The sequence below is a fragment of the Alligator mississippiensis genome, chromosome 3 (assembly GCF_030867095.1).
Source record: "Alligator mississippiensis isolate rAllMis1 chromosome 3, rAllMis1, whole genome shotgun sequence".
Taxonomy (NCBI): Eukaryota; Metazoa; Chordata; order Crocodylia; family Alligatoridae; genus Alligator; species Alligator mississippiensis.
Genome location: NC_081826.1, coordinates 4227443 through 4252313, shown reverse-complemented (window position 1 = coordinate 4252313; position 24871 = coordinate 4227443). Strand labels below are relative to the sequence as shown.

At 48.8% G+C, this 24871-nt stretch overlaps 1 protein-coding gene across 3 annotated transcripts in view; it reads left to right on the top strand.

The window, feature by feature from the left end:
- The window catches only part of ADGRB1 (adhesion G protein-coupled receptor B1), a 321100-nt gene that overhangs the window by 269066 nt on the left and 27163 nt on the right, over positions 1–24871 (top strand). For 2 of the 3 annotated variants that reach the window (XM_059723698.1, XM_019481825.2), the window contains 3 exons: positions 3299–3365; positions 10401–10486; positions 15668–15766. In XM_059723698.1, the coding sequence (XP_059579681.1) occupies positions 3299–3365; positions 10401–10486; positions 15668–15766 (252 nt within the window). The remainder of the gene's footprint in view (positions 1–3298; positions 3366–10400; positions 10487–15667; positions 15767–24871) is intronic. The other variant, XM_059723697.1, reaches the window with a different exon arrangement.

The following is a 24871-nucleotide window of genomic DNA, read 5'->3' as shown; positions in this document are numbered from 1 at the left end:
GGAAGGCAATCCCTGTCGTGGCTTCCCACTGTCCTGCTAGCATAGCAATGCGTCAGGGCTGATGCACTGAGGAAGGCACCCAGAGAGGTTCTGCACCCCAGGACACGTCAAGAAGCAGAACTGGGCCTCACTTGCTTGCCTTGCCCTTCCCTTGCTGGAAAATGGGATGCTCTCAGCCTGTCCCCTGCCCCTGGTGCCATCGTGCATAAGAGCGCTGGTGGATGGGGCCCATTAGAGCTGGCAGGGGTCTCAGTGCATGGGGCAGAGCATAGTGCAGGATATATCCTCTCACCCCCCTGTTATTCATCAGATTGTACCCATGGATGGCAGAGAGCTGGCAGGGTTGCTGAGTGAAGGGAGGGCACGCAACCAGGGGCTGGGTGAAGGAGGGCCCAGATGTGCATTCCCAGGTGATCCAACTCTGGGCTGTGAGATGCTCCCTGTCTCCCCACTAGCCTCTTCCCAGCAGTTTGCTCTGCAGCTGCCTCCGTTGTAGCTGGGTTTGCCATTACCCTTCTCACAGCAGGGCACTGAAAGAGCTCGCAGTGGCAAAGGGGGAGCAAGCAGTGCCAGCAGCAGCACCATTGCAGCAAGTGCTGCAGTCTCTGCTGCTCTCCTCAAGGCCTGTCTCGTGTCATTGCTGCTAATGAAGGCTTGCATGAAGTAACAAGGGGTGATTAGTATTGATGTTGGCACCTTGCATTGATGTGGAACATCTGACATCAGAGGAATGAAGTAATTGCTCCTATGTTACATACAGGGAAACTGAGGCACTGTGGGGATAAGTGCCATCAGAGAAGTCAGTGACTGGTAGGGAACAGGACCCAGGTTTTTAACCTGCTCTTCTGAGTTCAGATGTGTTACTCAGAGAGTGTCTCTCATCCTCAAAGACCTGCCAGGTCTCATATAGGCTCTTTTTTTTCACCTATTGCTGAAATGCAGCCACTTCTGGGGTGGAACAAGGGCAGCTTTCTAACCGGGCATGTCTCAATCCTGCTTTCTCTTAAGACTGGAGGCCAAGACTGGCTTGCACTGAAGAAGGAGTTTGATAAGCAAGAGGCTATTGCAGGAATTGGAAAATGGCCAGAGCACTCAGGCAGGTCCTGCTCCATTCCTGCACCAAATGCACCAGTCCCTTCTGGATCCCAGTCGGCGAGGCCTTTGCTTTCAGCAAGACCATGCTGGATCTGCAATGCAGAATTTGCATCCAGGTGGATCCTTCCCCATGCTCTGAGGTGGTTCAGATCTAGGGTTTTGGGGTAGCCTAAGCCAGAGGTAAATGCCACCCTCCCGACATAGAGCTTTTCCCCATATAAGGGGGTTTTGGAGCCCGGATTTGGGTTTTGGACCAGTAGAGAGAAACGCCAGTCAGCTACAAGGTCTAGAGCTGGTGTCCCGTGTCTCAGTTTAGATAAACCCCCCTCCTCTGGATCCATGCATGGGGCAGCAGGAGATTTCCCAGGCTTGAAGGACTCTCCTGAATTTAGGACGATGCCTTCTGGGTGACTTCCCACTCTGTGCAGGGCAACACTTCCAGCCTCTTCAGGCCCTGAGAGTTTTAGACAATCCTGGACATGTCACAAAGGGGTCCTGGTAACATCTAGAAAGGCTTCTGGCCATCCAACAAGGGTTTCTCAGAGGCGCTTGGCTGTCTGACTCTGATCGTTTTGATTTCCAGCTCTCAATTGTTGCTGGGTGCTGTTAAACCACTGCCTTGTTCCACCCCAGACATGGCTACATTTGCACGGTGTGTGAAGAGGTCACCCCTCTGCTCCATCGATCAAGCACTTGGGGTGGAAAGGGTTATGGAAACAGTATGGGGGTGCCTGACCCACAAGGGGCTGAGGACCTCCAGCCCAGACAACAGCCTCCATTGGCATTCGGCTGCTTGATCCCACCGCACACACCAACTCCCCTCCCTCTCTCCCTCCCTCCTCCGTCAGCAGCCGGAGCTGATGGTTCATGCAGAACTGCTGCACCAACGCCCCGTAATACAGGAAGGTTGAAGGATGATGCCCGGCGATGTGTGAATTTCTTTCCAGGAAACTTGACAGTCTAAGGGGGAGAGGGGCTGGCAGGGAGCTGAAGGGAACGAAAGCCCCTGTCAGTCTCAATCCTCATTGCTAACTGCAGCCTGGGCCTGATTGCTGTCAGCTCCTTCACTCACAGGCATCCCCCTTACACTGCTGTATTTTAGCAGATCACTTCACTCTCTCTTTCTCAGCCCCTTACTTCTAATGCACCCCCTCTGCCCAGCATTTAAAGGCAGCCCTAAAAATCAGGCTGAGTAAAAATTGGTCTTTCCCCTGCTCTTCTCTGGCAGGTTTGGAAAAGATCAGTTATTGCAGACCTGCAAGGACCATGCTCACTCCCCCGCTCCCCGGGCACCTGCCCCTCCTTATTTCACAGCTGCTAAGAAAATTCCCAATGGAGATTTCCCACCAGAAAACACTGATTTGATTTCGAACCGAAGCAGAGCTGGAGGCTTGCCAAGGGCTCGAAAGGCCCCGATTCTGCCTCTTTTCTCTTTATTTTTATTTTAAAATCTCTTTTACTTTGTAAAGCTTGAAGGGAAATCATAGCCAAGCAGACGGATCCCAACCGGAAGGTCCCCAGCAGTGTTGCATCATGGGGGGATTCTCGTTGTTGGGGTTTTGTTCTGGTTTGGGATGGAAATGAAGTGTTGTGAAACAGAAACTTCTGCTCCCTGCCAGTATTTGTCACCGCTCATCGGTACCTATTGCAGACGTCACTTATTGCACGTTCGCAGTGTGCACACAGAGAGCTAATGCAAAAGCAGCTGTGGCTTCACCCCCTTGCTGACCACGCATGACATTTGCCGTGCAAACAAGCCCAGTGGGAGCACCCAGAGAGCAAGGAGCTGTACGTTGCTCAAGTCCTGGACCCAAGATCCAAGCAGGCCTTACTCTTGCAAGCTGGTGCGGTGCAGGGAACTTCCCTCCTATGACCAAGTCGAGCAAGGACACGGTTTTGGGTCTCTGGAGGAGGAATCTGAGGATAGCCATGAATTGTCTCCTCCAATGCAGCAAACTGACCCAAAGGGGCCTGATCCCTGCGTGCAAATCCTGGAGAAGGACCACACATAACCCTGGCCTCTCCATAGCACTTCTCCATCCCCAAGGAGTTTAATGCACCTAGCAAATGACAGCAGACACAGAGACCTTTTGCCCACAGCACAAGCGGGCAGGCTGCGATTTCCCCCACCGTGCACCTGCTCTGCTGTGGTGCTGGCCATCGGGGAACACGAGTAACTCTTTTGTCCTTCCTTGTTTTGCAGCTGCTGGCTGTCACTGGAAGGAGGCCTACTCTATGCCTTCGTGGGACCGGCAGCTGCAGTCGTTTTGGTATTTGATCTCCCTTGGGAGTGTTATTCTTCACCTCTCCTAGCCATGCCAGGGCTCTCCCTCCTCTTCCCCACCCCTCAATCCTTCCCCACAACCCTGATGGGAAAAGGGGGAAGGAGCAAAGGGCAGAAACGTGCACCAAAGCACGCACTTGGCTGCCATGGGGGCTGAGCGCTCAGGAGCAGTGTTTGTCTCGGAGCGGTAATGGGTCATTTCTAATCAGGCTCATAGAAAATGAGGGTTGAAGGGACCTCAGGAGGTCACATCCAGTCCAACCCCCTGCTCAAAGCAGGACCAGCCCCAACTACAGCATCCCAGCCAAGGCTTTGTCTACCTTCACCTTAAAAACCTCCAAGGATGGAGACTCCACCACCTCTCTGGCTAACCTGTTGCAGTGCTTCACCACCCTACTAGTGAGAAAGTTTTTCCTCATATCCAACCTCAACTTTCCCTGCTGCAGCTTGAGCCCATTGCTCCTTGTCCTGCCATCTGCCCCCACTGAGACCAGCCCAGCTCCATCCTCTTTGCAGCCCCCCTGCAGGGAGGTGAAGGCTGCTATTCAATCCCCCTCGGTCTTCTCTTCTGCAGACTCAATCAGCCCAGTTCCCTCAATAATCCTTGCTCTATAACCCAGCCATATCTAAAGACATGGCCACACTGGGATCAAGTCACCCTATTCACCCAAACTGGATGGACTTGCAAAACCATGGTGGAAAATCCTGACGCTAGCTCCCATCACCAGCCTGTAGCAGACCATGCCTGCCTATACAGTCAGCATGCCACCCTGGACCCTTTCCTATATTTCAAGTTTGCATGGGAGATTTATTTTCCAGAGGATAAATGAAGCTCTTCAAATCAGGGACCAGGCGAGGCTGAAGGAGTCACACATGACTCAGTAGACAAGTCCTTTTTGTCTTCAGGCTTAATCTAGCATCACTCGTCCAGCCAAATATGAGGTTGGAGTTGGAGGAGGTGGGGAAGACCCAGCTGGAGAGCATCCCATCGGAAAGGGTTAGACCTAGATGCCCTGCTTATAAAGACAGATACATTTCTTTGGATAAAACAGTTATCTTTTATTAGACCAGCTTATAAAGAGGCACGTTTCATGGTTATCTGCCCATACTGGATGCTGCGTCAAGCTAAGGGGCTGCAGGTTGGAAAGCACCACGTTCCCTGGACAGTCTCAAAGGGGATAGGGTGCAAGCACTCATCCTATCTTCTCAAATCAAGCTTTTGGTGCATTCACTTCCTTCACCCTGCAATGACAGGAGCACGAGGAAATAATGCGACAAAGTGCTGGTGACACAAAATGTCACACTGAGACCAGCCAGGGCCCTGTGGTGACAGGTCCTGCTCTGCAAACAGGCTTTTACCACCTCGATCCAAGAGCATGCTCCTTTGTGCGAGCAGCACAGTGTGCATTGCAAACACAAGGGAGAGTTACACCAACATACACACTAGCCACATTGTCCTTCCTCCATGCTCTCAGGCTTGGTTGGGTTTGACTCAGTCATTTTGCAAGGTAGGACCAGTGTTATTAGAGAGAAAATGATTGCCGGAGCCAGAAAGAACCAGTAATAGCATTGCCCGGTTTCTGTGCCAGTCCACTGCCCTCAATGAATATTGGTCAATAATAGAGAGCTGTGGCTTGAAGGTCGGGGGATGCTAACCAGCTAATAGGATCTTAATAGGCAGCTGTGGTTGGTAGGAAGTGACCTCTGGGAATATCCAGGGAAAATGGAGCTATTTACACTCCTTGGGCCATTCTGCTTTTGTGCAAGAGTGAGTGAAATGCTAGGGAGGAAGAGAGCTCACCTGCAGCTTTCCTCCAAGCAGGTTTCCAGTCCCCCGCCATGTAGAAGCAGAATCCCTTTTTCCTGGGATGGCCTCTACCCTACTCTCTCTCCATCCATCTTCAGTCCTACCCCATCCAAAAAGGGAACATCCTTTCTTAGTGTTTTTTTTTTTTTTTTAATAGTTTTATTCAATAGTTGGCCCCAGCAGCGTAACAGGAATTTGAAAGAGCGAGGACTGTAAATCCAGTCTCCTCCTGGTCCCTACCTATGAAGCGATGCCCTTGTTGGGGCTAACTAGCCCCACACAATTCAGCGCGGGGGTCCGGTTTCTCCCACCAACACCAGGGTTGTGCTTTTCCAAGACTTGCCGTATTTGTCTTCTAGTTTCTGAGCCCTGTGGTTCACATTTTTTTTTTTAGTTTTTCTCTAAACCTCCCTCTTTGTGCTAGTGAAGGCTGAAATGCTTGTGGGACCCCAAAACTGCAGATGTAAGAAAAGTCTCTTTAAGTAGATGTGATATCTTTTCTTACACCGACTGAATAGTTAGAATAACGTTCCTAGCAAGCTTTTGGGTGCAATCGCCCTTCTGCAAGGTGGCTACAACCAAAAAGTCAGCAGATTTAGGACACACATTCAGTACAACAAGCATCACAAGGGTTGCTAGTTTTGTTACGGCCGTTATCCCAGGCCGTTCTCCTCTGGATGAACGCATCTTGCATGATGCCATATTCCCTTTCTCCCTCTTTTCTTTGCATGTTCAGCATCCTGCAGGCTGTTTGCTTCTCTCCTCCTTTGCATTTCTATTAGGGTCGTACCAGGAGATCCCAAGGTCCTGGCATGCGAGGAATCGTACAGTGATATGCAGTCTGTGCCCTGAAGAGCTTGTTTTCAGTTGTTTTTAGAAAAGGAGCAGCCAAGGACCCCGTAGGAGGACGATACTTTCAGCTGTTTGCTTGTCTGAAATATCCTCTATTTAATGAAACAATTACTGACTACACTCAGGCACATGCATATTATTCAAGAGGAATGATTAGAAATGATTTCCCAGGAGATCCTTGGCCTCTGGTTGCTACTAATTCCACTGGCATCCAGGGGAATTTCCTTGCTCTACTGCTGAGCATATGAAATACCTGCAAAAATATAGCACGGACCGCACCAGATGTGTCCATAAATGCACTAGGCCATTAGTGCCTATTAACATCTGAGGTCCACGCAGTAAAACCCACCTGTTAAATATTTCTGGTGCATTTGAAGTAGCTCCCTTCTGGCTTCACATCCAAGCAATGAGTGGGAAGACCCGTCCAGGAAATGCAAGCGTAGTCTTTCCCGGCACACAACCAGCAATCAATCTCCTGCAGACCATTTTGGCTCTCCTCCTTAGGCTGCTTCCTCGAACCAGTAATTTCTGGTGGTTTAGGATATTATTAACCACTTTGGGACGCTACTCAGGAACTTAGCTGCTCATCTAAAAAAAATAAGTATCCTGATAGAAGCCTGATAGAAGAAGAGGTCAGACTATGCAGCATGCATCTTCTAGACCAGTGCTGGTTTAGCTTTACCAGGCCCAGGCTTCTCCCATTATTCAGATCAGGTGGAAACATGGCCAAAAAAACAACAAAAAAAAAGATCTACCCCAAATGCTATTTTCTTAGCACAATTTGATTGTAAAGCTCCATTGTGTTCGAGTGTCTCGGGGGACTTCACACTCACCCTGGCACTGAGATTTCCCCGACCTTTCAGTAGTTTCCAAGGTTCATAGATTCATAGATTCATAGATGTTAGGGTGGGAAGGGACCTCAATAGATCATCGAGTCCGACCCCCTTCACAGGCAGGAAAGAGTGCTGGGTCTAGATGACCCCAGCTAGATGCATATCCAACCTCCTCTTGAAGACCCCCAGGGTCGGGGAGAGCACCACCTCCCTTGGGAGCCCGTTCCAGACCTTGGCCACTCGAACTGTGAAGAAGTTCTTCCTAATGTCCAATCTAAATCTGCTCTCTGCTAGTTTGTGGCCATTATTTCTTGTAGCCCCCGGGGGCGCCTTGGTGAATAAAACCTCACCAATTCCCTTCTGTGCCCCCGTGATGAACTTATAGGCAGCCACAAGGTCGCCTCTCAACCTTCTCTTGCGGAGGCTGAAAAGGTCCAGTTTCTCTAGTGTCTCCTCGTAGGGCTTGGTCTGCAGGCCCTTGACCATACGAGTTGCCCTTCTCTGGACCCTCCCCAGGTTATCCACATCCTTCTTGAAGTGTGGCGCCCAGAATTGCACGCAGTACTCCAACTGCGGTCTGACCAGCGCCCGATAGAGGGGAAGTATCACCTCCTTGGACCTATTCGTCATGCATCTGCTGATGCACGATAAAGTGCCATTGGCTTTTCTGATGGCTTCGTCACACTGCCGGCTCATGTTCATCTTGGAGTCCACTAGGACTCCAAGATCCCTTTCCACCTCTGTGCCACCCAGCAGGTCATTCCCTAGGCTGTAGGTGTGCTGGACATTTTTCCTCCCTAGGTGCAGCACTTTGCATTTCTCCTTGTTGAACTGCATCCTGTTGTTTTCTGCCCACTTGTCCAACCTGTCCAGGTCTGCCTGCAGCTGTTCCCTGCCCTCCGGTGTGTCCACTTCTCCCCATAGCTTTGTGTCATCTGCAAACTTGGACAGAGTACACTTCACGCCCTCGTCCAAGTCGCTGATGAAGACATTGAAGAGTATCGGTCCAAGGACCGAGCCCTGTGGGACCCCACTGCCCACACCCTTCCAGGTCGAGACCGACCCATCCACCACGACTCTCTGGGTGCGACCCTCCAGCCAATTCGCCACCCACCGGACTGTGCAGTCATCCAAGTCACAGCCTCTTAACTTGTTCACCAGTATGGGGTGGGATACCGTATCGAAGGCCTTCCTGAAGTCTAAGTATACGACATCCACCCCTCCTCCTGTGTCCAGGCGTTTCGTAACCTGGTCATAAAAAGAGACTAGATTAGTCAGGCATGATCTTCCTGCTATGAACCCGTGCTGGTTTCACCTCAGCATGATTTTTCCTGCCGGGCTCTTGCAAATGTGAGCCTTGATCATTTTTTCAAAGACTTTACCAAGGATGGAGGTAAGACTGACTGGCCTATATTTGCCTGGGTCCTCCTTCCTCCCCTTCTTGAAAATGGGGACCACATTGATTGGGGCAATATAAATCTGATTCTCTACTTCCTGGGACTTGGTGTTGGCATTTACAGCTGTGTTGTACAAATCCTCACCTGGTGCCATGTGTCCAGGTTTGGGGCCCACACTTGAAGTAGGATGTAGGCAGGTTGGAAAGAGTCCAGTGCAGGGCAAAAGAAATCCTTGGGAGCCTGAGAAATAAGACTAGTGAGGAAAGCTTGAAAAGAACTGGGAGGATGTAGTCTAAAGAAGAGGACAACAAAGGGAGATTTCCTAACAAACTTGAAAAGCATTTATAGAAAGCAAAGAGCTGGACTTTTTCCTGTGGCCACAGAGCGCAGGATAGAAATAACGTTTGCATTTTTTTTTAAATTGCAATAGAGGAAATTTAGGTTGGATTAAGACATAGAAACAGGTTACCCAGAGAGGCTGTAGATTTTTCCACCCTTGGACATTTGCAAGAGCAGATTAGATAGCCCCTTGCCCCGGATGGTTTAGATAGACACGATCCTGCCTCGAGCGGGGTTGGACGAGGTGATCTCCCCTTCCTACCCTGCTTTTCAGCAGCACTTGGCCTTCAGCTTTGCACAGAAGTAAAGGATGGTACAAAATTCAGGCAATCAGGAAAGTAGGTCCCCTCTTCATCTCTTTACATGAGAACCCTTAAGGACTTCCTCTCAATCTGTAAGCTGTAGTACCCTAGCGTGATGCACTTATGGCTGCTTGTGAATAACTGTCTAACTTTTCCCTAAAATATCCACTGAATTGGGTGTGGAAATAACCCAGATCTGGGCCTGGGTCTGAGCATGGCCAACGCTTGTTGGCTTCAGCAGAGGCTGTGGATTTGCAATCCCTGTTAGGAGTACAAGGTACCCCTGCTCCATTCACTTGGGAGCATCCCAGTGACTGGAGTGCCTCTGGTAAGCTCGATTTTACTCCTTCAGAGGCCAGTCCACCAGGTGCAGAGAGCTTCTGAGTCTCAAAAAGCCTTCCTGAGAGAGGCTGAGACCAGGGAGCATGCATTGCCCCCCATCCCTTGCAATGCTGAGCCTCCAGACTCTGTTAGACCAAGTCCTTTAGTCTCCCACTCCTTGTCAGTGCCCTTCTTAGCACCCTTTGCACCTCTCCTCTGGATTTGGCCCTATCACATTACAAGCCCCCCAGCTGGGTTTCATGAGATAGGTTTATGCTGAGTTGTACAAGAGTGTCACGATGCTGGGAGCTTGTTTGGGGGCGTGTCACTTTTTTCCACCATGGGCTCTGCGTCCTTTCCTGTCCCCTTTCTGCCTGCACTGGTGACCCGCTGCCAGGGGCACGTCCACGTCTCCTGTAGGGGCAGCCGCACTGGGAAGTTGAGCTGTGCAAACCTATTTAGGGACTTCATGCCTCTGGGCCAGAGTAGAATAAAACCTATGCTTTCCCCCGTGGACACTTAAAGCCTGATCCTAGTCATATCCTGCCATATTAATTCAGGCTTTTTTTAAGTGGTTCAAAGGGCTCTGTGGGAACAGACACCCTGCATGCACCCCTGGTGTATGTCTACCTACAAACTTAGCCAGTATTGATATGTCCTGATGCCCCAAGGCCTCATGGGCATTGCAAAAGATAACCACACAGCATCCCATGGGCTTGTCTTGCTATTTCTGCAGCTGCTCCTTTCACCAACGCTGGAAAGCATTTGAAAACCAGCTTGCATCCCCTCACCCTGCTTCATCTTTGCCTATTGGCGTTCCCCGGAACTGCCCTGAGAAACGGTTTCTGTGCCCAGCGTCTGCTTTTCTAGACACCAAGCGTTCATCATGCAAAACACATCAGGCTTCAAACGCTCCTCCAATGAGCCGACCGCTTCGCGCTCTCACCCTGAATCCTGATGACCGCTCAGATCCCTTGCAGACCCCATTGCATTTAAACTCCCGGGGCCCCTGAATCAATTCGGGGGCGGTGGGGTGGGGAGAGGGGCTGCTGGAGGGGGACGTCCCTGCTGGAAGACACTCACGTCCCAAAATGACGTGACATTTTGGTGGGATGCCACCTGATTTGATCCACGTAAACACAAACCTGTCTGTTGTTTCTCTTCCAACAGGTGAACATGGTTATTGGCATTCTGGTTTTTAACAAACTTGTATCCAAAGATGGGATAACAGATAAGAAACTGAAGGAACGGGCAGGGTATGCCTTATCAATACATCTACGCAAAGAATGAAACCAAAAGTCGTGATCAATAACCAGGCAGGGACTGGAGAGGAGACCGGTTGGGAAAGGAAGATGCATTGCGCTCTGCCGCATGAGCAAAAGCCACGGGAAGCAGCATTGCAGGTTCATGCATGGGAGTCAGGACTTCAGCTCTTTGCTAAGACAGCTTCAGCCCAGGCTGATGTGTCCCAGCAAACTCCTTTCTTAACGCTAATATTCAGTGACAACAGGTGGATCGGAGAGGTGGTTTGGCGTAGGGTGGAGCTGAGCACAAGATGGGGAGTTGCGTGTAGGGACAAGGTCTCATATAGAGACTAAAAGGAGCATCCTGGAGGGTAAGTACCCCCGACACCTGCTGAAAGGAGTGGGGCTTGAGGGTAGTTGGGCATTGCAGAAATAGTTTTCTTTGGGCTTGTGAGTGCACATGTGTGTACAGGGGAGCGGGTAGATGGCTGGCTGGTAGGAGAGTTACTGATGGATAGCGCCTGAGAGCTGTCTTCTGCACCTTTCTGGGTTATTCACTCTAGTCTCCTATTGCCTGATGAGCCTGGGCTAGCTGGACCTGTGGTCTGGCCCAGTATGGCATTTCTCACCTTCTTATGAGATCTGGATTTGCTTCAAATGGCAACCCGATTTCCTTTGCGATAGGAAACACAGAGCAGATTCCAACGCCCCTTTTCTCACCCGATCCTACACAGTGATCACAAGGGTGAAAGCTGGACATTGCACCGTGCAGAATGATGGCTTTGGGAACCGAGCCCCGGTTCGGCTGGATTGCAGGTGTGCAAGGTGAAATCAGGATCAGATCTGCAGCCAGGAAGGTCTGATTCAGTCACATAGGAACCAATATACCTCAGATCATGCTGATGCTGTCACATCCAGGCAGGCTGTCCCCTTCCCTTCCAGGAAGAAAGAGCCCAGGCTGTAAATCGAAAGGCAATGATAGTGTCACAAGAGGGTGGACAGGAGCTTTGGTGCTAAATGTTATGCTAACGAGCACATTCGAACTGCTTCTTTGAAGGGGAAGGTGGATTTACAGTGGCTGGATGGAAAAGGATCAGGATATATTATACTTCCAGCTGTGGGAAGCCAGATCGGTGCTGTGCTATTAGCTCCATTTTAGAGATGGACAAAACAAGAGTCCACCAGGGATGTGGCTTTGCTGGGATCCACTGTGGTTTTGTGGATTAGACTTGATGGCACATGTCAAGACCTTTTAATCCCAGCTCTTCGAGGGCTCGGGGGTGCCCAACCCTGCGAGAAACTGGAGGGCAGAGAGTGATGTATGTGAATGGGTGCTGCTGCATGGCCTCTGATGTGGGTTCGAGGCTCTAGAGGCTTCAAAGTGGCATTTCTTTGCAGGTGAAGATCCCTAGAAACAGGAAAGCAGATAGCAGGTGGCGTGAGCAAAAGGACATTTCCCTGGAGTGACAGTGGCCATGGAGGCGTATTGCAAAGATTTCCTTTTTACAGCATGGGCATAGATAGGCTTTTCCTTGCTCCTTAGGATGTCTTGCCATGCGGGTGGCATGGCTGTGGTGAAGAAAGTAGGGTCAGGGTCAACTTCTGCTCCCGTGTCCTCTGCAGAGTAATTCCCCTGGAGAGGATTGGTGAGGGGATTACTCTTGGTAGATATTGGGGTAGAATTTGGCTTCTCATCCTCTGTAGGACATGAAGTGATGCTGTTAAAAAGACATGGCTTTTTTCAAGCGGAGGTGACTAGACAGCTACCTTGGGTGGCTTAGACCCAGTACATCCCTATCTTTGCAGGACTTAATGATCCTTGAGATCCCTTCCCGCCCCGTCATTCTGGGGTTGAAGCCATTTGGCCTTGTGAGCGGAGTTGGTCATTAGTGAAGCCTCACCTCCCTGGAAACAGGACTTAGAAAATGGTCTTCCCATTTAAACACCGGGAGCTTTGACTTTGATAGTGCTGAGAAGAGAGGTTTGAGCACAGACAAGGGGGCATCCAGTGACCCCCCGTGTCCTGGAGGCTAATTCCTTGAGGCCGGGACTCACTGCCGTTCTCCCAAGATACTTTTATTTTGAGCAATGCTGATTTGCAAATGCAGGGCATAAATCAGGAGTCCTTCTTTTGGCCTCAGTGGATTTGCACAGCTGTGTAAAACCACTGGGAGCCACAGAAAAATCAGGCTGAGATGATCAGGAAAGACTGCCAGGCCACCTCTCCCATCTTGCTGCTCAAAAGGAGGAATGCACGCTGGAGTGACTCTCCGTTGCATGGCCACATGCTGCTGCTGCCAAGAAAGCATATTTTATTCTGGGTGAACACCAGATGCCTTTACAAAGAGAGAACTAAAGATAATACTTTAACCCTGGACCGAGTCTGTAGCAATGTAATTAGGCTTGAAAGTGCATATTCCCCCCCCAAAAAAGCAAAAAAAAAAAAGCAGCTATTGATTGGATTAGCAGAGCAGGGACTTATTGCCTCTCTTTCTGAGCTAAAACACAAGAAAGGTCTTTATTGAAAAGATGGCAGCTGGTTATTGATCACTGTGAATGTTATACTTTGAAAGCAAAACCTACAAAGCAAAAAAAAAAAAAAAAAGACCCCGTTTGTTTTTCCTGATGTTCTTTGTTTTTTTCTTTCTCGTCTCCCTCTCTCGTTTCCGTGCGTGTGTGTACAGTAATGTTCGACAGTCTCTGTGTTTAATGATTTTTCCAATGTCGTTCCCCGTTTGAAATGTGCCCACCGAGAATGCTGAAATGCCTTGGAGAGCCGCGGGGCATCGCCCGGCTGTTTCTGGGTCGGGGTTGGGAGCCGTGTTGGAAGGTAGTCCTGACCACCTCTTATCCGACAATCCAGATAAAGAACCGAACTGGAGAGATTTGGATTGAGGGACAAGCCAGGAGCTGGTGTAATGGGTGCATCCTGTTTCTGCTTTCGTGGAGGCAAGAAGTATGGCTTGTTGTAAGGGGGATGCTACACGGCACGAAGATCACTCAATAAATGGCGATGCTATTACCCCTGCTCTGCGAATACTCGCTCCGCATTGCAAATCGGTTCCCCTTGACCAACTTGATTCGTGGCGTGGTCAGCAGCGGCAGGCATCCAGTGCTCCGGTTTTATTGACACGGCTGCTGCCCAAAGGAACGGTTCATGCCGCATGCACAAGCCTTTGCTGAAAATGAATGTTAAATGTCTAGCGCAGGGATTAATTCCAGAAGTGCTTGTCTGCCCACTCAGTCAGGGGAGAGGAATGAAACCACCTGACTTGTTTGCCCAGGCTCAACACGTCTCGAATTGTGAATGTCTGCAGGGAGCGCCCGGAGGAGACAAAGAGTGGAAAAAAACCCTTGAGTTCATTCAAACTGGGATGCATCCTGATGCCTTTGCACCGAGGCATGCCTCACCTCAGCAGTCAGGGAGGCTACTTATTATATTCAATAATACTATCACAATCCGGTTCCCAGAGAGTACCTTGCCATGTAGGACTTGGCCCCTCCAGCCTGGGGAGCACCTGCCCAGCTTATCCCAATTATTGAGTTGCACCCCCAAGATCTCCAGGGCATGTCTGGGTAAGCAGGGAAAGTTGGGGTTGGGCAGCACCCATGGGTGACACAACAGCTGACACGTGTTTTCTCCCAGTAAGACAGATCAGCTGGGCCAGGACGTATCCTACATCTGTTTTCAGCCAGTGTGATCCGTTGTCATTGGTGACATCCTCCTTAATTTTGTTTCCTATTGACCTCCTTGTTAAGACGGGCGTCTATACTCTTTACAGTTTCAATGTGGGATGAACACAGCGGACCTCTGCAAAGGAGAAGAAATTACCTCTGCAAGGTACATGCAGGGCCAAATTCATCTCTGGTGTAACTACATCAATCCCAATGGTTTTTTATCCCATTAATGAATTTGGACCGCGCTCTCTGAGAGAGGCGTATTCATTTGTTCACACGGGAGCTAATTTTCTCTGTCTTTCAAGGCTGCTGCGAGTTGCTGTGGGATACTTGAGCAACCAGCCATTATTTCTTATAGCGGTAATGGCTTGTGTTACCCTACCTGATTTAAAGACCATTCAATAGCCACTTAAAGCAAGCCTATGTGACCCCTAGATGCACCGTAAATGCTGTGCTGGTTTTCACAACGAGGTACTTCATTGTATTGGAGTCATAAAAGTTAGGGAAAGACCTGCCATTTAGTCCTTCTCCCAGGCAAGGTAGGGTTGTAAACACCACATTTGGTATCTTCTGAGTCTCACCAACCATGCCGACTGGGAATAACGGCTGTGCTCTTTCTAGCCAATGGCACTGACATCTTCTCGGGAGTTAGGTGACTTTACCGGCTACATGATATTCAGTTGTTATGCCTGCATCTTTTGCCTCCACTGTGCCCTCGAAGGCCTATCTTCCAGGGGTAGAGCCATCCCAAAAGTGGAAGGAAGGATCACTCTTCATGAGCAAGTCCCAAAGTTGATCTCTAAAAGAGGATTTCCACCACTTGGGAGACAGGAAACCTCTCTGGTGTGTTTCCTAGCCCTGAATCAGTCAACCATTTGAGCACAGATTTCACTTTCAGCATCCGGTGGGAACCAAAACGACATGGACACGTGTTTCAATTTAAAACGGCATCGCCGCTTTGCTGAGTTGCGTGCTAGGCCACTAACAATTTTGTTTGACCTTGCTACCAGGTCATTTGACCTTGGAGACCATGTACCAGCATCATCAGATACAATAGTCCAACCTAACCTACCAGCCCTACTTCTTGGCTTCCAACCACCCTGCCCTTCAGCTTGTCCCAGAAGCAAAATCAATCCAAAACGATTGGGGAGAGGAAGAAAGATGTTCTCAATCACATAAAATACCCAAGAAAGGCAAGACTTCCAACCAGCATTAGGAGTAAGGGGTCCTCTCCCGCAGAGGTATCAGGGTGGCAGTACCTTTTCCAACACGGCTCCACCTGCGCCGATGGCACCAGCACAGCTCTTGACCACCCTGATTTTGGCTTCCTGCATCTGGAATGACACAGACGAGAGTTTTAATTTCCTTCCCGTCCCCGTCTTTGCTTTCCCCCCTCACACTGGGTGTGGCTGGCTGGTCCCGTTTCCCTTTGCCTTTCCTTTGCCTTTCCTTTCTTGGTTTGTGTTCACGAGCAAAGTGTTTTGTTTTGTTTCAGTCTTTTGATTTTAATTGCAGTCAGATGGCAGTGCCTCTTTACGGCATGACGCTCAAATGTTCCAAGTGTGGAGTAGTTTCTTCCGCTGAAGTTTCGGCCACAGCCACCAGTAACGCCATGTTAGTTCCTCTAATTTCAACTTCTTTTCTTTCTTTCTTTCTGGCCTTCTTTTTTGATTTCCCTCTTTCATTTTTCCACCCCCCTCCCCTCCCCTCCCCGCCCCATTTGTTTTCTCTCTCCATGCTCCCACCCGCCTTCCTGCCTCTTCCTCCCCGCCATCCCTCTGAGCCCTGAGAAGTTAGCTGTGCAGGCTTCCTGAGACAGCCCTAAAAGGGACAGACCCTGCAAGGGGCTGAGCACTCCCGCAAAACAGTTCAGAGCATGCTTAAAGTTAAACACGTGAGCAGCCCCCAGCAAAGTCAATGGGACGACTCACGTACTGGAAGTCGAGCACGTGTCTAAGGCCCGGATTCAGCTTAGCATTTGAATATCGATGCTTGATAGCAATGTTCCCATTGGCTTTAATGGTCCAGGATTTTGGCTTTGCAACCGATTCTAGCGCTTAAGTCTCATTGGTCTCAATTGTCGCGTCTACACGGGATGCTGATTGCACAGTTGTTACTGCGCGGTCATTTAGTACTCGCATACCCAAGTATTAACTGGTGTTACTGCACAGTAGCATCCCCGCACGGCTTCCTGGTGACGCTAATTGTGCAGTAGCTCGTTATGACTGCGCAGGAGTATTGCATCAGGGCCTGTGCCACGTGATGCTACTGCACATTCATAACGAGCTACTGCGCAGTCATAATCTATTGCGCAGTAAGTGTTTCATGTAGACGTGGCCAATGAGGTGAATTGAGGTTGCTTCTTAAAAATGAATTTGCATTTAAATGCTTCGCTGAATTGGGCTCATGCATTTCTATGGATCGTGCCAAAGTGTTCAGTACTTTGTAGGAAGTATTGGTAGTTGCCAGTAGTCCCTTAGATGCAGAGAGCTAGAGCTGGATTTAGAAACCTTCGGTGGAAGGGACACCCTCAGGTTACAATATAACATCTTGTTCAATGTCCTTTTGTTGGTGGTGCCTATTGCTGATCAAAACCTGACAGTGTTTCCAAGCTTGGGTTAGTTGCTGATTTTTTGAATGGGTCCGTTTGGGGTTTCTATATTATGCATGTTGTTTCTGTTTCATGTTTTCATTTTTATGGTAAAAAATGAAGTGTTATGATATCGAAAGCCTTTGAATGTGAAATGAATTGTTTTTAGGAAACAATTTTTTTTTTTTCCTAGCTGTACAATTCCCCATTATTTGTCTGATTTAGCAATAAAAATATGCAGTGGGGAGGGGAGAGGTGGGAACCCACAACCTGAAAGACAGATATCAAACCCTGAGAACATTAAATTAAAATGTATTATTGAAATTGTTATTGAAATTACTGGATCGTTTCCAGGGACTCAAAAAGTGACAGAATCTCATTAAGAATTCACGACAAATTTTGATGGATTCTTTTAACAGTTTAGGTATCTCCGACTGCAAAACATTCATTTGCTGCTTATGGTTCGTTGTATTTGTTATTTGTTTCCTTGTTGTGCCACATCGCCCGGCTCGGATGATGCATCCAGACTGCCTGGTTTCGCTTACTTTTCCCCTGTGACTTCCATGGAGTAATTCTCATGAATTAGCACACGGTTGCATTTCAGCTTCCCCCCCCCGACAGCAGAGGAACATTTAAAGCCAGCAGATGTGTTATCATTAATACACACAGGACAACTTCAAATTGCTTGGCCTGTCCTAGTCGACATGAATCCTTTATGGGCTATATGTAGGCTAATTCATTTTCAAAAATTGAAAAGGAGCCAATGGATGTTCAGGGCAGGTGGATATTGGAGCTTACTATTGATCCCCTGCTTTTAATGTAATTGGTTTAATAAAGATAAGAGGGGGACTTGGGAAAATGTCTCTTCTCCCCCGCGACAGAATAACTCAGACAGTTGTTTTATTGCAAGCTTTTGTTGTGTGTCCTGTAGCTTGCTCTGATCTTGCCTTACCTTTGGGTTACATTCAGCACTGACTACATGCCCATCATCAGCCGTGTCTGCAGCTGCATCATTTCCATTTCCCGTGCTTTAGAGGAGTTGCAAAAGAAGCCGGCAGTGAGGCAAAGGCTTGGCTGGTCTTCCCGTTGATCCTGCTCCTTCACTGTGTTGAGCAGGCATTCAGGCAACTAGTGTTGGGGATTTGGAGGTCATCTATCATAAAGCCTTTGCATTTTGAGGTCTTTGGCTAGAAATGGACTCCATAGGGCAGAGGTAGACGGGCGCTTGGCTCTGGACTGGAGCAGAGGTTGGTTAGTGGAGGAGGGTGGTACATACCTTACCTCGGGTCAGCTGTGTCGGGGGTGATGGTATATGAGAGCGCATGGCAAGGAGGCCATTGACTTCCCTTTTGGTAGCAAAAAGCACCTCTGTGCCAGAGGGAGAAGGTAGCAGAGAAGGGGAATCAAACCAGGGCAAGCCGGGAAGTACGACTGAACTGCAGGGCAGGAAGATTGGAAATTGCAGCATGCTTTTGCTCGGGAAAAAGCTTTGACTGACCTAAGTGTGCCAGATGTGTCCTTTCTCATATTGGCTGCCAGCTGTGGGCTCCCTTACCATGCTGAAGAGCCCTTCCCCACCTGACTGTACTGTGGGACGATTTTGAGGGATGCTGTGAATGGACTTTTTCTTTTTCCTGTGCTGCCTTTGGAGCATCTGTGCACATGGCATCTCTGCTCCCTCGTCCTCTGAAAATCTGCCCTAAAAATCTTTTGCATTTTCCACTTTGGAAGGATCTTTGATCTGCAAATGGGACTGCAAATAGCCAGCGCACCTGTTTAGAGGATTTTGGTGAAAAATGGAAATTATAATTGCTGTTGAGGCAGAAAGGAAGGAAATGCTTAACTGCCAGTGGACACGGCATAGGCCGCAGAACGGGGTGGGCCACTCAAGCCATGGCCCGACCAACTTTTAGCACATTAATTTATATAGCCCACAAGTGTGCAATTGTCATTCCGCTTAAAACTATATAGCTATTTTTTTAACTGTATAGCTGGCTAAATTAACATGCTAACAGTTGGTCGGGCCATGGCCTGGGTGACCCACCCTGCTCCGTGGTCTATGGGACAGCTCACGTGCAAAACCAGGGGTTGAAATCCTGGCATCAAGGAAGTCATTGGCAAAACTCCCTCAGTCTTCAGTGACGTCAGGGTTTTTCTCGGGGTCACTGTTCTCGTGCACGTAGAGGCAGATTCAGACAACTAGGAAACATTGCAGAGCATGGCAGGGGCAAGGTGCCGTGTTTCCTAGTTGTCTGAACCTGCCTCTACGTGCACGAGAATAGTGATCCCGAGAAAAACCCTTCAATACCAACTAGTCCCATGAACACGTGAGCTGTGCTGTTTCTTAATGTCCATTAAGACCCCATTAAGAAAGAGCACAGCTCACGCGTTCATGAGACTAGTAGGTGTTTAAATACCATTGCAAACTCAGAACCCTTTTGCTAAAACAAGCCCATCAATAAATGACTGCAGGAGGGGTGGGGGTTGGTTAGGACAAGCCTGTGTCAATTGATAGGAGACTTAAGGGCAGATCCAAAGTCTGATGAAGGGTGGAGGAGTCTTTCCATTAGCTTCACTGAGCCTCTTCTTTGTGAGTTTGCTCCTGGAAAACATTCCTGCTGGATCTTTTGAGTTCAGAGGGACACAAGGGTGTCCACACGTAGAGAGTAGATGAGACCAATGGTCCATGTGAGCTACTTTCCTGCCCCAGGACCAGCTTCTCCATGGGAAGATGAAAGACACCCTGCAATGGGCAGCGATGGGGTGAGGTCCCCTTAGGGGTGTTTCCTTGTGATCCCCCACCTCAAAAAAGCAGGCCACTTATTTAGGTGCCAGAGTCCAAGCTGTGTCTGGAGCCTGATGTAGCGCAACATCCTCTCCGGTGCAGAGGACTTCCAGTGCCACCCTGAATGCACCCCTGGATGGATCTTGAGTAACCATCAAGAGGGATCTCCCATCACAGACTGTCTCCCTTAACTAGTGGTCTCTGAGACTCTTGCTCCAGCTCTCCAGGCCACTGCTTGCAAAAGCTTAAGCATCTCTGATTTTGTTAATTTATCAGGTGCAAATCTACCTCATGTTCTGCCTGACTTCAGCTAACCACGGCTGTCCCCAGGCCGGCTTGGACATGATCTGTTGCAGGGAGTCTCAGTGTTGGGAGTCCCCAGCTACTTTTTTCAGGAGTGTGGATGTGTTGTGCTTTCCACTCCTGCCTTTGCGCCCATCTTTTTTGGGGTATTTGCAAACTTTGCTTGGCTCGATGTCATCTTCACAGAGTCCGAGGTCCTGGGGTCTGAGCCATCAGGACCTGGTGCAGTGATACTGCTTCGTGCTGAGTAATTCTTCCTATATAGTTAACACCATAGGAGGAACTAGTCACCTGAATAAGGGCTATGCAAAGGGTCCATGTACATGTGAGCTGACTAATTAGCTCCGCAGTAAAGCTATCACCATCTACACATGCTTCCCTATTAGGGCACAGCAAACTAATTAACTCCACTGTAGAATAGTACTGTCTGGGATAAGTATTATCCTACAGCAGAGTAGTTACGTGCAGCGAAACGCACTTGTAGATGGTGATGGGGCTGGCTGGGACATGAGGGTGCTACAGTGCGGGGGCTGCCTGCCACCTAGCATTGCTCTGAAGCACCCTCATACCCCAGCCAGCCCCTCCACAGCATGTTGAGATGGGTTGGAGGACCCCCAGGCTGGCAGGCCGACCTTCAGAGCTGCACTATCCCAGCTCAAAGAGCTGTGGTCCCAGGTGCACATGTAAACACTGCACCCAGGAGCAATAAACTTCAGTGCAAACTGTGCCGCAGTTTATTGCTATGTGCTAATTGCATGTGTAGATGCACCCAGAGTGAGTAAGGATTGCAAAACCAGATCTGTGTGTAGCTGCTGCTTGGGCTAGTTTAGCCTTCCTTTAGACTGGTGAAGAATAACTTTATTTAGCAACCACTGACTTAGTTGGACCGCAGCGGTTCACTCTTTCACCTTGTACTCTTGATCTTTCTGTGGATTTTCGGAGGTGGCCATAACTACCATTGGCAGGTAGCGAGTCCACAGCTTCCTTTTCAGCTGCTAACATGTCCCAGAAGGCAGTGCTTCTTATGCGGGAGACCCTAGGTCTCATGCTGTACCATTCATGAGGCTTTGATTGTACGCACTGACAGACTTATCTTCCCCTAGACAGACAGTGCAGGAATAGAAAAGGGTATCGTGATGGCTCCTAGCATCAGACCTCGTGTACCGAGTAGAGCCTCAGGACTTGCTGGTTTCAACTCCACTCTTGGGGCAGTCACCCCGATGGCATCTTGGAAGGAGAAGTGAAGTGAGGATGCCCATGGGCTTGTTCAAGGTTTTCCTAAAACTGAAATTACTTCTTATCCGCCATCGTAACAGCCATGCCCCTGACAAGCTGAGCAGGAGGACATGTACAACCAATCATCTCTGCCACACTTTTCCTTCTGGAGTGCGGCAGTAGGCTGGACCTCCTGACGGCCAGCTCACCTCTACTTTCTGCATCCCGGCAGGACCTATCCCTAAAACTTCCTTCAAAGTATTATGTCTGGTCTCAGCATTGATGGTCTCCAGCAATCGCCGGTCCACAGCCTCCCTTGGCAGCTCCTTCCATGACCTGAACAGCTCTTTGAGTCATAAAGCCTTTTCTTTTCTTTTCCTCCTGCGTCTTGTTCTCGTTACCGCTTGCCCCTTCACCCTCGAGCAGTGAGAGTGATTGATCTTACACCTCTTTATAACCTGCCTTTACCTCTCTGCAGATATTCATTGAGTCCCCTCCCCACCACCCTCTTTTTCTCATTACCTTCTGTGATTGCAGGGCTCGGTTTCCTCGGTGCTTTTTGTCATTTATGTTATTCTCCCTTGAGTCCTGCCCAGTTCATCTTTGTCTCTTCTCAAAAAAATTAAAAAAAGAAAGAAAAGGGAAAAAAAAAAAAAAAAGGGAGTTCCCAGAGCTGTCAATTAATACCGAACAGCACAAAGTCTAGCATTTGTGAGGACGGGGTAATCAAAGAGCATGAAACGTATCTGCGGCTGCCAGCATTGAATTGGACCCTGCATATTCTGATGCACTGTCAGGTTTGTTAGCTTTGCTCTTTCTCCCTTTGAAGAAATGCAAAGGCCAGGGTATTGTGTTGGCACGCTGTTATGGTGTCCTTCTGTTATATATCACTGCGCTGTGATGTGGCATCGCCATGTCATGACACAATGCCATTGCTCTGTGATAGAAGAGCATTAGTGGTGCAGTGGTATGATGAACCAACCTTACTGTGATGGGAACATCCCTTGATAAAGAAGCAACCTCATTCAGCGGTGCAAAGCTGTGATCTCTACATCATAATGTCTCTGTCGTCCATACCAGGAAAATATGGGCCTTCATCGTTCTCTTGTGCATCAGTCACATTAGTGGATATACAAGCCAACTTTATCTACCAGCTACAGGAATTCCTCCTTTATCTCAATACAAGTTCGGGCTTGAGTCTGCTCTGATCCACCCTTGGCGAGAGGTTATCACATAGCCATATTGCATCCAAACGCCTTTCTGCAGCACCATCACCCTCTCGTGTCAAAATCCAGCATCACAACGTCTTGGCATCGGCCTGTGATATTCCAGTGTTGCCGGCGGAAATGAGCCCGTGGTCCACGTGAGGCCAGTTTACCTTTCCTTTGGTTTTCTTCTTACAATCCAGTCTTGATGTGGCATTTTTTTTTTTTTAAATACAACTCGTGCTCGTTTCATATTTGGGAAGCTAAGCAGAGCGGTGTACGTGAGATCAGAGTAATTTATAGTCCTCTGACCCGTTGCCATCTGCCGCCCGGGAAAACCATTATGCATCAAATGTCAAGTAGCATTTCCATAACATTTGTAAGGGACGGATATTGCGGAGAAGGTACCTCAAAGATGAATGGCACAAAGATCAGGCCTGCAGCCTCAGCTGGTGTATCCTGTTGTATGACCCCATTGAAGGCAAGAGAGCTGATTTATAGCCTGATTCTACCATCATCATTTCCTCCCCTATTATTTGGGAGTGGGGGTGGAAGTGGCTGTATTTGGTGGGGATTACAGAGAGAGATTTAACGTGGGAACTGGAGAAAGATCCAAGAAAATGCTTTGAGTTAGAAGGATATGGATACAACCTACAGGGACGTAGGAATATATAGGGATATAGGATGAGAAGGGACCTAATTGTCTACAGAGCCCAGGATAATGTGTAGAGACCGCAAGGACGTAGAAGGTTTAAGGTGTCCCGCTGGCCAGTCCCCCGTGGTCAACCTTAAGCGACTTTCCCCTGAGCCATTTTTTATGTGCAATAAATTGGAGTCAGTCCTTGGAGCAGATGGGCCTCTTTTGTGAGTTTACAGTGAAGTCAATAGATCTACCCCAGCAAGAGTGTAGTCCGACCCATGTCTATTAGTATGAGAAACTCTGTGTCCCGTTCCAAAACTGGGATGATTTGGTGTTGTTGAGAAAATTTCAAGCTACCGAATTCGACCCAGCCCCCAGGCTTTGGTTCAGTGCTGTAGCTAAGGTCCAAGTTCATCCTCCATTGCTATAATCAGACGGTGCGGTAGACGAGTGTCATGACTATCTGTTCTTACACGTCAAGGGGATGGCCATAGTCCAGTGAATGCTAGTCTGGGATGACCCTGTATCCTACCCTCTGTCCCCACCTTGCTCTTTCTAGCTGCCAGAAATATAAAGTGCAGCTTGAGCAACCTCCTCCTCCACCCCAGACATCTGGTGTCTCAAGTCCCCTGACCCTTGCATGGAGGACAGCATGTCACCAGGCAAATGTCTAGCTTCCCATATGGCTTTTCTGTCACTTTGGTTCTTGCTGCGCTTGCTTTCTACTCCTTTTTTTATTCGCATCATCCTGTTGCAAGTAAGAACAAAGAGCGATTTCTGTTATCTAATTCAATCAGCCAGAGGGGGGGACTGGGCATGAAAGGGCAAATGCAATCTCTTATCTGCCTTGTGTCTACTGTAAAAAAAAAAACCCCAAAAACCAAACCCAAGACAGATGCAATAGTCAGTCCTGAATTCTCAGTTCAGCCTCGTATGTACAAGTCTATGGCATACATGACACCTCACAGCTTTTTCTTTTTGTGCTAACCACAAAACATTTTACTTGGTTATAGTAAAGGGTGAATATGTAGTAGTATACCTCTTCTTTCAGGTGGTGGGCTAATTATACCAATTGCACCTAAATCCTTGAACTTAAGTCTCGATTGATGTGCAGAAATACCCTATGGTTCATAACTGATCACTATGATATTGTAGGGGGATTGATCCTTACTCGAGAAAGAGCTCTGGTTGAAGTTTGTGAGTTAAATCCTGAAACCCATGCCCATTTGTGACCGCATCTTTGCTCAGGTCAAACTCTCACCAAAGTCCGCGAGAGTTTTATTTCAGTAACGAAGGAGTAAAAAGTGGGTAAAAACTCAGACATGGGGCATCAAATGGTCACAAAGCCAACAAGTATTGTAACGTGTATTGCACACCCTTCGTGCCTGATAATGTAAATTATCCAGATGTTATTTTGGTCCGTGGGGCAATCTAGTTGTGTTCCTCGTATGTGGCTCTGGTAGAGGGAGTGCCACCATCTCTTTGGCACATCTTTGTCCCTAGATGGCTCGAACGCTCAAGGTCAAGTCCTCACCACCACAATTGGCAGTGCTTGGCTCCCTTCTTGTCAGAGCTCAAGGGTGAAAGAGTAGGTAGAGGTGAAGGTGTTTTCTCACCATTTGAGCTGATCTATCCAGTTCCTATATGGGCCTTTTGACGAGCGTGGCAATACTGGCACTGAGATGATGGCGATGCCCAGCGTCCATCCAGGAGACAGAAACACAGGGCTACCGACCCACCCATGTTAAGTTCACTTACAGTAACAGTATTAAGTTGACCCCGAATAACATAGTTTGCCAGAGATTTCCCCTGGGGAGATCACCTCTGAAGAGAGGAGCCTTTTGTCAACAGATAGCATGGGTTAGGCACCAGCCAGTCCCTTTGCTGTCTGGCCACATGTTTGTATGGAGCATCTGTTATAGGGCAGGACAGGTGGTCCCCAGAGGCTACAGGTGATGAGTACCCAGGATCAAGTCTTGAA